Source organism: Oryctolagus cuniculus, chromosome 9, assembly GCF_051225735.1.
Source record: "Oryctolagus cuniculus isolate XC-2025 breed Fujian yellow rabbit chromosome 9, ASM5122573v1, whole genome shotgun sequence".
Classification (NCBI taxonomy): Eukaryota; Metazoa; Chordata; class Mammalia; order Lagomorpha; family Leporidae; genus Oryctolagus; species Oryctolagus cuniculus.
Window position 1 is genome coordinate 71,914,104 of NC_142875.1, and position 16,555 is coordinate 71,930,658.

General features: G+C 41.4%; 1 protein-coding gene and 1 pseudogene across 2 annotated transcripts in view; one reads left to right on the forward strand and one right to left on the reverse strand.

Moving 5' to 3' along the window:
- The window catches only part of LOC127487250 (phosphatidylinositol 3,4,5-trisphosphate 3-phosphatase TPTE2), a 102,544-nt gene that overhangs the window by 64,510 nt on the left and 21,479 nt on the right, over positions 1–16,555 (forward strand). Inside the window, exons 11-19 of the mRNA XM_070048955.2 lie at positions 2,304–2,423; positions 3,734–3,833; positions 3,954–4,017; positions 5,099–5,163; positions 5,883–5,943; positions 7,251–7,332; positions 7,437–7,525; positions 13,942–14,003; positions 15,398–15,478. Of these exons, the coding sequence (XP_069905056.2) occupies positions 2,304–2,423; positions 3,734–3,833; positions 3,954–4,017; positions 5,099–5,163; positions 5,883–5,943; positions 7,251–7,332; positions 7,437–7,525; positions 13,942–14,003; positions 15,398–15,478 (724 nt within the window). The remainder of the gene's footprint in view (positions 1–2,303; positions 2,424–3,733; positions 3,834–3,953; positions 4,018–5,098; positions 5,164–5,882; positions 5,944–7,250; positions 7,333–7,436; positions 7,526–13,941; positions 14,004–15,397; positions 15,479–16,555) is intronic.
- Positions 408–15,415, reverse strand: LOC149124611 (cellular tumor antigen p53 pseudogene; annotated as a pseudogene). The gene has a single exon (XR_016213320.1). The product of XR_016213320.1 is annotated as a cellular tumor antigen p53 pseudogene (transcript).

Here is a 16,555-nt window from a genome sequence, read left to right on the forward strand (position 1 = left end):
AAACTTAAAGCATCACAAGCATAATATTAAATGATAGTAACCAAAATATCATGGTATTGGCATAAGGATACATAGAGCAATGAAACAGAACAGGGATCCCAAAATTAAATCCACACATCTATAACCAACTGATTCTCAACTAAGTCACCAAAAATATACCATGGAAAAATGACAATCTCCTCTATACATGATGCTGGGAAAGCTGAATATCCATAGACAAAAGATTAAAGTATCACCCTTCCCTACTTCTCACCCTATACAAATATCAACTCAATACAGATCAATCTAAATATAAGGCCTGATACTGTGAAACACCTAGAAGAAATCATAGGAAAAACACTTGAAGGCATCAATATAGGCAATGGGTTTTTGGATAAGACCACAAAAGTACAATCAACAAAAGCAAAAATAAATAAATGGAATTTTATTAATCAAAAAAGCTTCTGCATGGTCAAAGAAACAATCATCATAGTGAAGAGATGGGAGAAAGATTTGTAAACTATATATCTGACAGAGAATTAATATCTAGAATATGTAAGGAAGTAAATGAAGTCCACAGAAAAATTCAGATTCCCAAAAAAGATTTATTTGAAAGGCAAAGTTACACAGAAATAAGAACATGTATATGAAGTACAAATATTGGTACCTTTATTAAGAGTTGACTCATGGTGCTGGCACTGACTCAGTGAGCTAGGCTGCCACTTTGCAATGCCAGCCTCCCATGTCAGAGAAACAGTTTGAGTCCCAGCTGTTCCACTTCTGATCCAGCTCTCTGATAATACTTCTCTGAAAGCAGTGGAAGATGGCCCAAGTATTTGGTCCTGCCACCACATGAAAGACTTAGATGGAGTTCTCGGCTACTGCCTTTGGCCTGGCCCACTCTTAGCCATTGCTATCACTTGGGGAGTGAACCAGAAGATGAAACATTCTGTCTCTCTCTTTCTGTCTCTGTCTCTTTCTATGTGTCTTTGTCACTCTGCCATTCGAAAAAATATTTAAAAAATAACTGAATCATAAATGACATTTAACAGTATACTAAGTACTAGACAATAAATCATAAATCACCCTGTGTCTTATCTCAGGATGAAAATTTTGGAGCTGGCACTGTGGTACAGTGGGTTTAGCTGCCACCTGCAGTGCCGACATCCCATATGGCAACTGGTTAGAATCCTGGCTGCTCTACTTCCAGTCCAGTCCTCTGCTAATGCACCTGGGACAGCAGTGGAAGATGACCCAAGTCCCTAGGCCACTGCACCCATGTGGGAGACCTGGAGGAAGCTCCTGGCTCTGGCCTGGCAGAGCCCTAGCTGTTTGGGCAATTTAGGAGAGTGAATCAGCAGACAGAAGATCTCTCTCACTCGCTCTTTCCCCTTCTCTTTCTCTCTGTAACTCTCTGCCCTTCAAATAAATAATCTATAAAAAAAAAAGAATGCAAATTTTAGTGAGGTGAAGAGGAGACATGAAGCATGCTCATCCCATTAGAGGGCCTTGGTAGTGAAGCAGTGGTCACTTTTTCTCTGCCAGCTTTCTGAGAAGGTGTGTGGTATGAGCCAAGCCTTGGACATGACCAATAGGGGAGTCAAGAACTAAGTTCTCCAGCCTCCTTTCATCTAGAGGTCTCAGAAGGCAGCTTGTCTCCTCTGTTGACTCCCCATCCTCATGCCATTGAACTAAGCAGAGTTGCCCAAAATCAGGTTTCTCAGACCCTGAAAGGGGCCTCCTTGACTCAGAAAGAGCATTTCCTGGAGAACAAATGCCCATGTCTGAAGGAGCCACTTTGAGGAGGAAGCTGTGGTGAATGGAGTTCATCTTTGCCTAAAGGAGGCTACAGAAGCCTGCTGGTATTCCAGTGTGGGTTCAGAGCCAGAATGTGAGTTTGCAGGTCTAAATAGTGGATGCTTCTTCATCTCATAAGCTTCTCTGTTATAACTCCTCACGGCTCCAGGTGCTCTAATAGTGTGACATATTCAACTTCCATTTCCCAATAGTACTGCCCAATATCCCACATTTCTTCTGTCACCCACATGAAATCAATGCTTACCTCTTATTCTGTGGTTCTCCTCTATCTCTTACTACACTGAAACTGCCATAGTAAAGCTTTAGTTATACATATGAATCTATTAATGAATATAAATTTCCTATATGTAAAATTTCCATTCACATTTCATTTTTATCAAAGTTGAATCTAGAAATTTCATCTTAAATAATTATTGAAAGGAGAATGTTTAATGGCAATGAGTCAAATAATATGTACTTTTAAAATATTCCTATCTTGTGAGGGACAAACTTTTTTTATATTGCAGGAGGAAGACATATTTTACTGATCTATTTAACATCTTAGATGCTGTCATTATTGCAATAACTCTCTTGATCGATACCATTTACTTCTTTTTTGACCTAAGATTTCTGAAAGACGTACCAAGGTATGAAACATATGATATATCTCTCAGTTTTTTCTTTTCCTTTTTCTATTTTCTGTGGTAATTATTCCACATAGTCTTTTCAACTTGGAATATTCTGATTCTGTACCAAATAAGCTACTTAAAAAAGAAATCTTAGATAAATTTCCATGCACTTCAACCTTTCATTTTAGCATAGGCAAAATTCAAATAACTTTAATCATGAGTCTCAAAGAACAGCAAACAAAACAGAAAAATAGTAAGTGTTGTGGATAGCAATGCAGAGGTAGTTTTGCAGTATAGTTATTGTAGAAATTAGGAAAGCTGAGGCAAAGTTAAAACTGTTCAGGATTAGGCAATTAATTTTTTCTACTGGAGCAATGAGGAACAGAAGCAAATATGATTTGGGATGTACATATAGTGGGTGGGAGCTCACCAGGCTTATCCATTAGTCAAATAGCTGACTTTCTTCTGTATTCCAGCTTCCCTTGGCTTCAATTCAGACCCAATTAACTGTGTTATGTGTTAGGCTTTGGAGTTGTTTGAAAATAACATGAGCCACAGGTGGGGGTGGGCAGGACCACTATGTTCTTAAATCTGTATATATGAAATACATGAAAATTGTACAGCTCAAATAAAATTTAAAAAAAAGAAAATAGCATAAGCCAATGTGGTCTTCAATAAGAAACCTGAGCAGCTAGGAGAAAAATACCTTGGTCCCAATTCCATACCTACTAAATCTGTATCTCTGGGACCCAAACAAGCTATCTTTAAACAAGCTCTTTCAGGTGATGCATTTATGTGTGCCCAAGTTAGAAAAGTATTAGTCCGGAATATTAGTTCCCGGATAGCCCACTTGGGAAGGGTGTCAATTTGTTGTATGTTTGATGTTCATTCGCAGTGGTAGTGAACCTATGTTACTGATGGGAATAACTGTTGAATAATAAGCTTGTTTTGCTGGGGAAAACTTGAAAATTTCTTCAACTGTAAATGTTGAATAAACAAATTCTAAGAACTTATTATCACTTTTCTAGGATGAATTTCTCAACTTTATTATTATGGGCAGTTTAAGTTGGATAATTCTTTGTTAGGGGGAAGGGGGAAATTTTATTTATTGTATGGTATTTGGCAGCAATCTTGGCATTTATCTACTAGATGTGAGTAGCACCCCATACCAGCAGCTGTGACAATCCCAAATGTCTCCAGATCATGCCAGGATGGCCAGGGGCAGGTGGCATAAGTGCCCCTGGTTAAGAACCACTGCTCCAAACTTTGTCTATCCGGATAAAATCTTGTTTCTAAAACAAAAAATGTATCTTTTAAATGTTTGTTAGGGTGGCCGTTCTGCTTCGACCTCTACGCCTTATAATTTTGGTAAGAGTTTTCCATCTGGCTTACCAAAACAGACAACTCCAAAAGCTGACCAGAAGACTGGTGAGTGGGCAAAACTTGTGTTTTGGGACATAATGGCAAGGGATGTAGATACCTATATAATGTTCTTCACTTCTAAGTTGATTTGTGTTTGACAAGTTAATTATTGTTTTGAACTCTCAGGTTTCAGAAAACAAAAGGCGATACAGGAGAGATGGATTTGACCTAGATCTCACTTACATAACTGGTTTGTTAAGCTTAGCTATTGATTTACTTACATTGTCCTACTTTTCTTGTGTGCAAATTTTTATTTTGCTTTTGCTTTTTCTAAGCCATATTCTTCCATTTTTCCCCCCACAAAGACATATGCCAGTGAGATGGTATGACATATCTGTAGTTTAACTCTCACAATGGAAGCTCTCCACATCATACCAAATCAGGGATACTTGACTGCTCTAGAGAAAGTTGAATGATTTTCAGTTTCTTGAGAATTTATTGAGTTCGGATAGTTCTCTTGGGTCTTACAGATCCAGAGAGTCCTCTTCTCTTCTTAGAATACCAGAGATGGAGGCCACTGCATTGCAGGTCTTAAAAGTCTTCTGAGTCAGGAGTGTTGAAACCCTGGAAGTTCCCACAATCACCAGAACCCAGACCTCTCAGTTTTCCTTTGGTGCTTAACGAGGTGCTCCAGAATGAGCTCAACACAACTCTGGCATATTACTAGAATCAACTGAGTCTTAGGACACCATGACATTTAACTGGTCATTACACTGGGTAATTTAGTATATTCTCTTGGTTATCCTGTGTCTGGGATAGCTTTTTTCTGTCAACCTCAACCTTTAAAGTTTTTTTCAAAGTTTCCTTTATTGTATTTGAAAGGCAGAGTTACAGTGACAGGGAGAGGGGAACAGAGAGAAAGAAAAAAAGAGAGAGAGAGAAAGAGACAGAGAAATATTTGCCATTCACTGGTTCACTCCCCAAATGGCTGTACTGGTGAGGGCTGAGCCAGGCCCAAGACAGGAGCCAGGAGCCAGGAGCCAGGAGCTTCATCTGGGTCTCCCACATAGGTGGCAAAAACTCAAGTACTTGAGTTATCTTCTGCTGCTTTCCCAGGCATGTTAGTAGGGAGCTGGATGAACAGTTGGGATTCAAACTGACACCCATCTGGGATGTCTGCCTCACAGGAAGCGGCTTAACCCAATATACCACTATGCCAACCCCTTGAAAGTTCTTTTCTGTAACAAAAGTCTAAACATACTTAAATTATTTTCATATATTGTTCCACATCTATAATCACATTCATAATAGTGATTATCGTGATTTTTTAGATCGCATTATCGCCATGTCATTTCCATCTTCTGGAAAGCAGTCTTTCTACAGGAATCCAATTAAGGTAAGAGTTTTTATCTAATAAATACTCAATTTTCAGTGAACACAGATGTGGAGTCATAGTTTACTGTTGACCCAGGTTTGTCAGTCTTCCTCTGAAATCTTACTCTCTAACGTAAAACATCATAATGGATTATATCAGATAGTTTTTGCTGTATTTTAAGTAATAGCCAGTATTTTTAAAATTATATATACACACAGACCTATATTAGTTTTTAAAAGAAATGAACCAAAATGTCTTCATATAGCTATGACTTTTCTAAAATTTGATAAAATCTATCATTTTATGCATATACAGAGTAATACTATATACTTTGCCTTTTATTTATTTATATAATGCTTAGACCATAATAATCAGTTCATTATCGAAATGATATCTATTCAGAATTAATTTAAATAAGAACTATATGTTAACTGGGAATTAAGAATTTGGACAATAAATAAAATAAAGCTAGCTAACCAGCCAGTTTCCTCCTCTAGTGGCAGTAAACAATGCTTACTTGGAGTAGAGAATAATTTGAGTAGCCAAGCACACTGGTTAACTGTATGAAAGCCATCCATGGGTTAGACATGACTTGGACTACATGTACCTTCATATTCTATGAATCTCTTCTAGAAGCATGAGTGAGAGCCAAAAAGTAACAGCCATCATGTTTATATAACTAACTCCTGGGTCATTCCTAGGTTATGCTGGATAGTAAGATATGTGTCTGTCTCTTTTAGGAAGTTGTGAGGTTCCTGGATACCAAACATCGAAACCATTACCGAGTCTACAATCTATGCAGTATGTACATGACTTGATATTTTGCTACTATAGATAGAAAACAATTATGAATGTAAGAAGACAATTTCATTTCTACTTGTCATTTAATCATAAGCATTTGGTGGCAGTGAGGAGAGTGAGTTCAAAAATACTGATCTTGCTCAGGTACATTTAATAGGAAGATTGAGCTCAGTGGGTGCCCTTCAACAGAGACAAGCCTGTTAGAACCCAAGAGGCAGAAGTGGAGGTTTGGTCTACTCCAGTGGTTTTAGGGTTAAGAAAACTTTCTATTTTCCCTGGAACACTGCATTGAGGACACAGACCAAAAAAAGGAATTCTCTATCCACTAGGAGTGAGTTGTGATGACAGCAGTGTACTAAGTGGGAGTGGGGAGGATTGTCATTTTTAGTCCTTGTTTATACTCCTGTGGAACTGTTGTCTTCTTTTTACTTGTTGCATACTATGGTTAGTGGTGAATTACCCCTGTGATTACAGAGTAGACTAAAATTTTAAAAAAAGAAACTAAACCTTTAAAGAATATTAACAAATGATATCCTTAAGTTACCACTCTTGTCTCTCCTGAGTTTTTCCTCTATTTGTTTATTAAATGGACATTTTGCAAGGGAAAGAATTTTGGCCAGTTACACTGCCTTTGCCCCATTGTTTTCAACTATCTTACAATAGTATAATGAATTATCTGCTAAAAAGTTAAAGTAAAGGCTATTCAAAAGTCAGTTGGATCAGTAACTTATCCATAGAATAAGTCACTAATTTTTTTATGTTTTTGAGGCCCTCAAGTTTTTTTAGAGCAGCTAGAGCCACTCAGAAAACTCCTTTTGTTTTTTTTTTTTGTTTGTTTGTTTTATTTTTTTTTATTTTTTTGACAGGCAGAGTGGACAGTGAGAGAGAGAGACAGAGAGAAAGGTCTTCCTTTGCCGTTGGTTCACCCTCCAATGGCCACCGCGGCCGGCGCGCTGCGGCCGGCGCACCGCGCTGATCCGATGGCAGGAGCCAGGAGCCAGGTGCTTTTCCTGGTCTCCCATGGGGTGCAGGGCCCAAGCACCTGGGCCATCCTCCACTGCACTCCCTGACCACAGCAGAGAGCTGGCCTGGAAGAGGGGCAACCGGGACAGAATCCGGCGCCCCAACCGGGACTAGAACCCGGTGTGCCGGCGCCGCTAGGCGGAGGATTAGCCTAGTGAGCCGCGGCGCCGGCCAGAAAACTCCTTTTGATAAGGAATTTCAATAGAAAACTTTAACATGTTCATAACTCATCATTTATTATGTTATTAGTTATGAAAATATGACATCTGTATGATTTATTTTAGGTGAAAGAGCTTATAATCCTGAACATTTTCATAACAGAGTCCAAAGAATCATGATTGATGATCATAATGTCCCTACTCTCAGGTAACTTTTATGCAACACTGGCTATGAGAAGAGGGCCAGATACACTGGGCTTTATTGTTTTGGAAATACTTTAATTCAACTAAAAGTCTAACTTTTAAAATCAGCGAGATGGTGGTATTCTCCAAAGAAGTAAATATGTGGCTGGCTCAAGACAAGAAGAACGTAGTAGTGATTCACTGCAAAGGCGGCAAAGGTAATAGCATTTTTTCTTTTTTTCTAAAGAAATTCAAAATGTATATTAAAGTATAAAACAGATTCATCTTACTATCAAACAATATGAGTAAGGTTTAAAATTTAGAATTTTTTTAAAGATTTATTTATTTGAGAGGCAGAGTTACAGACAGGAGAGATGGGGAGGGCCTTCTACCCATTGGTTTACTCCCCATTTAGCTGCAATGGCCATAGCTGGGCAGATCCAAAGGCAGGAGGCAGGGCTGCTTCTGGGTTTCCCACATGGATGCAGGGGCCCAGGCTCATTAGTAGGGAGTTGGATTAAAGTACAGTAGCTGGGACTCTAACCCGTATGGTATGCCAACAGCAGCAGGCAGTGACTTTACCTGCTGTACCACAGCACCAGCCCCTTAATATTGGAATTTTAAAAATTGAAATGGATGTATTTCTTTTTCTATACATATAGTCCATTGTTCTAACACCATCTACTGCATGTTATTTTATTCTCTATTAATTTCTAATCCCTCTCAGCCTTATCTCACCTTTCAGGAACTGACATATCCTCACTCACTTCATCTGCAGCTTCTATTAGTGAAGAGTTGTAATGTTCCTTTGGGGGACTCATATTGTCTTCCTTATTCTTATTTCAGGTTTTAGCTTTGTTTTCAGCATATGTGTGTATAAATATATATTACACACAAATATTTATAAACTTACAGAATTTCTCTTGTGAGATTTCTGTTATGTGCTGCTCTGTGTGCGTTTCAAGTGGAAGCACAGAGCACTATCTACTGGAGCCCTGTTCACCTGTAAATCATGGTGGAGTTGGGTGTGAGCTGTGGTGCACTTAGCCCCACCTTCTGAGACCCAGATGAGTTCTCAATGATGGATTTCATGGGCTCGAGTTTCCTTGTTGCCTGACTTGCATGGTGGGGAAGAGTCTCCTCTGAGATAGTGTGGACATCGCTCCTGTGTGGGAGGTGTCGTGGGATGGCTCCCACAGTTGATGTTTGTGTGTCTGGTAGGCCAAGGTCTATGTTCGAGAATGTAAACATTAAAGATGGCTTCTGTGGGCCAGCTGCAGGTCTGGATGGGCAGGGGGAAAAGGGGTCGGACAGCATAGTACCAATCTGTTTGCTTTTTTTATACCTTCTCTTTTTTTCCCCTCTTGGAACTTCAAAAGCAGTTCACCTATCTCCTCCTCCTGCTGCTACTCCCAGCTCCAAGGACACCTAATTCCACCTAACCTGATCCACTGGGGACTGGCACCCTCCACCCCGACAACCTGTGCATGCTGCGTCTCCTCTGTTTCTCCTTCTTATTTTCCCTTTCAGCATGTACCTGCCCAGTCTGTGTTGGCCAACTGGGTTTCCCGGTGTAAATTTCCCGCAGTTCTATCTCCTGCATGTAACCTCTCTCCCTTTTAACTACCTATTTTGCCCCCATGTGACTTGGATATTCCTGTTTATTTTTTTTTTCTTTTTTTTGACAGGCAGAGTGGACAATGAGAGAGAGAGACAGAGAGAAAGGTCATCCTTTTGCCATTGGTTCACCCTCCAATGGCCGCCGCGGCCAGCGCACCATGCTGATCCAAAGGCAGGAGCCAGGTGCTTTTCCTGGTCTCCCATGGGGTGCAGGACACAAGCACTTGGGCCATCCTCCACTGCACTCCCAGTCCACAGCAGAGAGCTGGCCTGGAGGAGGGGCAACCGGAACAGAATCCGGCGCCCCGACTGGGACTAGAACCCAGTGTGCCGGCGCTGCTAGGTGGAGGATTAGCCTGTTGAGCCACGGTGCCGGCCCAGATTTTCCTGTTTCTAAGCTGCCATCTTTTCCCTGACCCTTTGGTTCTTCTTACAACTTGATTCTTACATTCAATTTTAGAATAATTTTGTCCGTTTTCACAATATGTTTAGGATTTTCATTGGAAAGGAACTGAATTTATTAATTTGGGAGAACTGACAACTAGGTTATCTATTTATTTGAATCATTTGGCCCTTCAATAATATTTTATACTTTATATTCACAGTGGTTTTTGTAGTCCATTTTCTGTTGTGGTAGCAAAAATACCGAAGGCTGGGTACTTTATAATAAAAGTGGTTTATTTAGACCACAAATTTGAAGGCTGAAAGTCCAGGATCAGGCAACCCCATGTGTTTGGGCCCTGGTAAAGCTGCTTGGTTGCATCACAGCATGTTAGATGGCATCATGGTGGGAGTGATGCATTCGGTTAGCACGTGGTACTTATATTACCTTCTTAATAGAAAGCTGCTAGATTCTGTTGATAGTTTGGTTTACAGTTCTTGTATCCGGGCCATGGGTATGATTGGATATTCTTTTTTTAGTTTCCCTCATAATGTTAATTTCAACTGTTGGCTTCACAAAATGAGCTAGGCTGCATTTCCTTTCTTTTTTATTCTCCAAGTCTGTTTAACTTGGTTATTATTTTTTTTTCTTTACCTTAAATGTAAGCTAGGACTCCCTAGTGAACCCACATCAACCTACAGTTTTCTCTGTGGATGTTTTCAAGTTGTAAATCAGATTTTGTTAGATATAGGATTGTTTAAAACTATTTCTTGTATCTATTTTAGTTAGTTGTATATTCCCAAGCATTTGTCCATTTTATATACAATTTCAAATGTCTTGGCATCAAATTGTTCAACATATAATCTTACTATTCTAATATCTAGAGTGTGCTCCCCTTTTTATTCCCTATGTAGCTTTCTTGATGCCTTGTCTCTATTTTCTTTGATTAGTTTCACCAGGGATTTTTCAATTTTATCAATCTTTTCAAAGTACCAAATTATTAGATTATTGTTGGTAGCTCTTTTTTTAGTATTATTATATTAGAGGGGAGAGACAAAGAGAGCACTGGCACTCCCATCTGCTGGTTCATTCCCCAAATACTCAGAACATCAGCCCCAGTAGTAGCCAGGAGCCAGGAGCCAGGAGCCAGGAATACAGTGCTGGTCTCTCAATGTGGATGGCAGGAAATCAAATTACTTGAGCCATCACCACTGCCTCCAAAAGTCTGTATTAGGAGGAAGCTGGAGTCAGGAGCCAACCAAGCTGTTGATCAGTAGCCTCCTTTTCAGGAAACTTCATGCAAAAGGTGGAAAAACTCCTCTTTGGAAGTACCTGGCTTAGAATAGTGTTTGCAATGACAGACTGAGAAAGCAATTTAGCGGTTCATTAAACATTTTTAAAATGATAGAAAATTCTGTGCATCTCAGGTAAAAATAAGTTTGGAATTACATTAAGTAATTAGGTTCAGTGTGTACTAAGTAAAAAGCTACAGTGATTAAGCAAACATTTTTATTTTTTTTTTTGAGACACAGGATGGTACTCACGTTTTATTGTAAAATAAGAAACCGATATAAAAAGGGGATATAAAAAGGGAAGAGGACTGGCGGTGACAAATGCAGATGTGCCTTGCAAGGTGCAAAAGAAATTGACCCTGAGCATTGTGGGGAAAGTGAAAAAGGTCTTAGTAGATGCAAATGGTACATGAGATGGAATCCTCCAGGCGTAGGTTAGGGCAGGACTTCTTTCAGGTGCCATTGTCACTAAGAGGCTGGGCAGGATTTGGCTGCACCAGCGTAGACCAGGTGCCCAACCAGTGAAGCTGTCAACCCAGCCAGCAGGAGGGCAGGGAACCAGCTCCCATGAGGGTGCCACATCCCAGCCACCCTATAATAAAGGGTGCTTTCCAGGACAGCCACACAGCATTTCATTAATCCTCACAGTAGACCCTGTGAGGTAGGCATGATCAGCATTTCATGAAGTTGTGGCCACATCCCTGCTCAGCACAGCAGGAGGGCTGGGCTTCCCACCCAGCCTAGGGCTGCTTCTCAGAGCATTTTTCCCCCCAAACATTCCTCACAGTCAAAATTCTAAAAGCTAAGGCTGGCCCATCCTAGCTCCCACTACCCCTCCCTTCCTCCCCCCAATACCACCAGTGCAGGCCAAGGCAAGTGGAAGAATTCCTGGGAGTTCTGAGGCATACCTCTACCAAGTAGGGTTCAAGCACCTGAGTCCCAAAATGTCAAGGTAGGAGGGCATGGGGGTCGTCAACGTGGTCAGAAGGTGAGACCTCAGTCTGAGTTGGGCCCCTCTCTCTTGAACATTAGTTTTTTACTGCAGGAGGTAGACTGCCCCTTCTTGGCCTTTGGGCAGCTGGAGTGAGCCCTGCTCCCCCAGGGCTCCTTCTTGGCCTTGGCATCCTTGAGCTCCAGGACCTCATTCAGCTCTTGGAACACCTTGAAGCATTCACGCCCACGGATCTTAATGATGCAATATTCTCTATCAAGTGGCTTCTTTTTCTTGGGAGAGGAGTCGGTGGTGGTGGTTGGCAGTGCTTGCTTAGAGCTCCCGGGGGGCAGCTCAGGGCAGGACTCCCCTTTCTTGAGGAAATTTTCTTCCTCTGTGCCGTGGTCCCTCCCAGGACAGGCACACACTCGCACCTCAAAGCTGTTCCATCCTAGCAGGTTCCCCCTGGAATCTTCCAGTGTGATGAGGGTGAGGATGGGCCACCGGTTCATGCCCCCCATGCAGGAGCTGTTACACATGTAATTATAGTGGATGGTGGTACAGTCAGGGCCAACGTCGGGTGGCTCATAGGGCACCACCACACTGTGTCGGAAGGTGTTTCTGTCATCCAAATACTCAGCACACAGATTTCCCTCCACCCGGATGAGATGCTGAGAGAGGGGCCAGATCATCACTATCGGAACAGCACTCGTGGTGGGGGCAGTGTCTGACAACTTCCTTCATGTGTTGAGACTTCTTGAAGATGGCCATGGCCCGCACATGGGTGCCAGGCAGGGGTGTTGAGTCGACCCACAGCTGCACAGGGCAGGTGTTTGCTAGCTGCTAGAAGAGCTTGCTGAGGCAGGGGGAGTACGTGCAGGTGACAGACTTGGCCGTCCCAGAGTGCAGGAAGCCCAGCCGGAAACTGGAGTTGCCGTGGTAGGTCTTTTGGGAAGGGACAGAGGATGACAGGGGCCAGCAGGTGGCTGGTGCAGGGGTCGCCAGCCCAGGGGCAGCTGGGGTGGGGGCCTCTGGTGCAGGAGCTGCTGGTACTCAGAGCCCTTCATCTGGGTCTTCGTTGAGCCAGTTGGCAACATCTTTAGTGGACAGCAGATCATCCAAGGGAGGGTTCAGCAAGGTGGTCAGCAGGTTGTACTCAGAAAGCAGTTTCCATAGGTCTGAAAGTGTCTCCTGACTCAGGGGAGGCTCCAGGCTGAGAACTGACTACAACTCCTCCATGGCAGCACCCAGGAAGCTGGCCCGGTCGCCAGTCCTCAGGAGAGCGCATCACAGCCCCAGACGCCAGGTGCCCCCGCAGCGCAGTGGCTACCTGCGCCCTGGACGGTGGCCCCCAGGAAACAACATCTTTTTAAAGTTAAATTTTGTATGGCAGATGAAAAATAGAAATTCAAATAAAACTCGAGAAATTTTGAGGATAAATGACATGAAGCATAAGGTCAAGGATTTGCTTTAAAATGTAACAGTGGAAAAGAAAGGAGATGGCACAGAAGAAGAAAGGATAGAGGATAGAGGAGAGGGGAGGGGTAGGAGAGAAGCGAGGAAAGAGGAGAGGGAAAGTAACCAAGTTCAGCAAATATCAGTAACTACAAAATCAGGAAAAGTACACGAGGGTTCACTATCCTGTTCTGTATGCTTTCATATGTTTAAAAACTTTTGTACTACAATTAAATACTCTATGGAAGAAACAATGAGTATTGCAAATGCTAAAAGCCATTTTGAGTTGTGATCCTGGTTTTATTCTTTTTCTAAAAGAATGTTTAATTTATTTGAAAGGCAGTGGCACAGAAATAGAGAGGGAGAGGCAGAGAGATCTTCTATCAAGTGGTTCACTCTCCAAATGGCCACAATGACCAGGACTGGGGATGGCTGAAACTGGGAGCCTGGAACCCTTTCTGGGTCTCCCCCATGGGTGGCAGGGGCCCAAGTACTTTGGTCATCTGCTAAATCCCCAGACTCATTAGCAAGGAGCTGGATCTGAAATGGACTAGCTTAACCTGCTGTGCCACAACTCTGACCGCTATTTTTAACTTTTATAGATACTTTTATTTATGTTATATGGATCATAGAGTGTAGAATTAGTTCCTAATTAGCAAGTGAGGCTTTAGGCTTGGAGTCCTAGGCAGAACTGACTGCCTCCAGTGTGTTTCCCAGCATCTGTGATTCAAGACAAGTACACATGTGCACAAGTGTATCATGTCCATTTACAGAACCAAATTCCAGATACAACCATAAAACAGCGAAATATCTTGGCTATTACTAAACTATTTGTGACAAGCACATTCAGGGTGTAAAAAAGTCAATCAAAAACACACTCTGGATACTTCTGAGTGTATTTTCATACTAAGTTCTACCATGAACTAGCTTCTTAAACTAACTTTTCTTTTCTAGGAAGAACTGGGACAATGGTCTGTGCTTGCCTCATTGGTAATCAGATCTTTGGTACTGCAAAGGTATGAAACATGTTACTACAATCTGTCTTGTGCTTACTGAAATCGCCAATTCTGAACTATCACTGCTAGGATGTTATGGTGACTCTCTGAGTCCCAATGGTTAAGTGAAACTGTAACTGGAGAGTGGGTCATTAAAAAGTATTGGTTGGCTCCTCCTTTGTTTCATATCCACTATGAAATTAGTAAATGACTACTTCTTACCCTGGACAAGGACTAGGGTAAAATGTGTGAGGCATAAAATTTAAGGGAATATAAAAAATCTCAGTAGTTAGCATAAATAATGTTAAATCAATATTTTAAAAATAAAAACGAATGCAAAATATCATGATGTATACACTATTAATCTTTTAAATACAAGTGGGACCCAATAGGAGCAGGATTAAGTGAGGTCAGTAAAGCCAAGTTATACAAATGCAAAGCGTTGCAGGACTTCCTCATGAGAATAATATTCAGATTAATTAGATGCATTTTGCAGAGGACCTTGGCTATCCTTAAAATTGCTGTATATACATAAAAGGCCTTGCTTTCCCACTCAGAGTCTCTCATGGTTAATTACTATTTTTGCAAAGTCAATATACATAATAACTGTAATCTGGAAATTGCTGAGAAGAGAAGGTGAGTTGTTCCCATGTCTTAAAGCAGGGTTCATTTTGCTGCCATATTTTTGGGAAGCTGCCACTTAAGTCCCTACTTCCAGCAGCTCTGGTCTGCTGGCCTGCAGTAGAGAGAAGAGGAGCTGAGGGTTATGCACAACAGTCAGCTCTCCAGGAGATGGGAGGAGTGCGAGTGGGAGGGAAATTATGGGGGAGAAAGCCAATGTAATCCATAAACCGTACTTTGGAAATTTATATTTACTAAATTTAAAAAAAAGGAAAAAAAAACCAGCTCTCTAGCCACTTCTGTCTTATAATCTAAGATACACAAGTTTGGAAAATAGGTGTTTCTTTAAGTCATACATCATTATGTTTCAGTGAGTTGTAAAAGCAACTTACTGAGTAGTGTTTCACTTCTAAAATGGAGATTAGAAAATATCAATGTTTGATGGGTGTGTGTGTATGCCCAAGTCTGTGTGTATATCATGGGTTTATTAATGTGGGTTACAATTTCATTTTCTTTTCATCTCAGTCTTCTCATTTGTATATTGGAAGGTAGAAAGAAGAGTTGGACCAAATAGTTTCTAAGGGCATTCTAGTTCTGAAAGTCCATGTATGCAGGAATCTTTGAATGAGACATATCTTTGATGTAGCCTTTTTAATACTGTTATTTTGAGTAGCCTCTCTTCACAGAATGCTCCCCCTTAAGGAAATAATGTGTCCTTAGAAACTTAAAACACATCTACTATGGGAAAGGGAAGATTGCAGATGAACCATTGTTATGTTGCTCCTTTTCTATAGGAAAGTCTTGCTTATTTTGCAAGTCGACGTACTGATCACACCATCAGTAGTAAATTCCAAGGAATTGAAACTCCCTCCCAAGTAAGTTTTCTTTTTAAAGGGGCACTTCTTTGGGGGGAGTGGGTTAAGATTAGCCCGACACATGGTTTCACTTTAGACTCTTCTCTGTTGGATATCAGGCAGTGGCCCTTGGGTGCCCTGCAGCAGGCTTTAACTCCTCCTCAGGACCAAAACCTATACCTCAGTCGCTGCCCATGCTTGAGGAGCAGTGGGTCCTCCCTAGAGCATTTGATATTTGTTGTTGTGTACAGAGTTCAGCAGTTGATTACTTTCCTGTAATAGGCAAGTCTAATACCTAAGATTCCAGGCCCCTAATGCTTATCAGTTGCCTTTGATTTCCCCATAGAAGAGGAACTGAGTCTTTCACAAACCCCTCCTGCAGCAATGTTGCCCTCTCAGAGAATCATGAGAACTATTTCTAGATGATTTCCTTGTGAGAGTGGTTGGGGAGGGAGAAGGAATGTCTATATTTTGATGGTTAAAGAAAAAAGAAAATAGAGGCCGGCACCATGGCTCGCTTGGTTAATCCTCCGCCTATAGTGCCGGCATCCCATATGGGCACTGGGTTCTAGTCCCAGTTGCTCCTCTTCCAATCCAGCTCTCTGCTATGGCCAAGGAGGGCAGTGGAGGATGGGCCAAGTGTTTGGGCTCCTGCACACCCATGGGAAACCAGGAAGAAGCACCTGGCTCCTGGCTTCAGATCAGCGCAGCGTCGGCCATAGCAGCCATTTGGGGAGTGAACCAATGGAAGGAAGACCTTTTTCTCTCACACTGTCTGTAACTCTGTCAATTTAAAAAAAAAAAGAAAAAGGAAAATAAACACTTTTCAAAACCTCTAATATACCCCAAATGCTTCTAAACTTAAAACTATTTCATTTAGGATTTATAATATTTATGTGGAGATTGCTGAATTTTTTCCTTTTAAAAAGATTATGGAAATTTTCAAACATATGCAAAAAAGACAATTATACAACAAATCCATTTTTACTCAACATGCCACTTTATCTCATAACTAACCAATCATGGTTTATTCATTCTCTCCCCTCTCTATCCAAATTCCTCAACCCTATTCCACTCTGTTTTACCAAACCTGGGTTA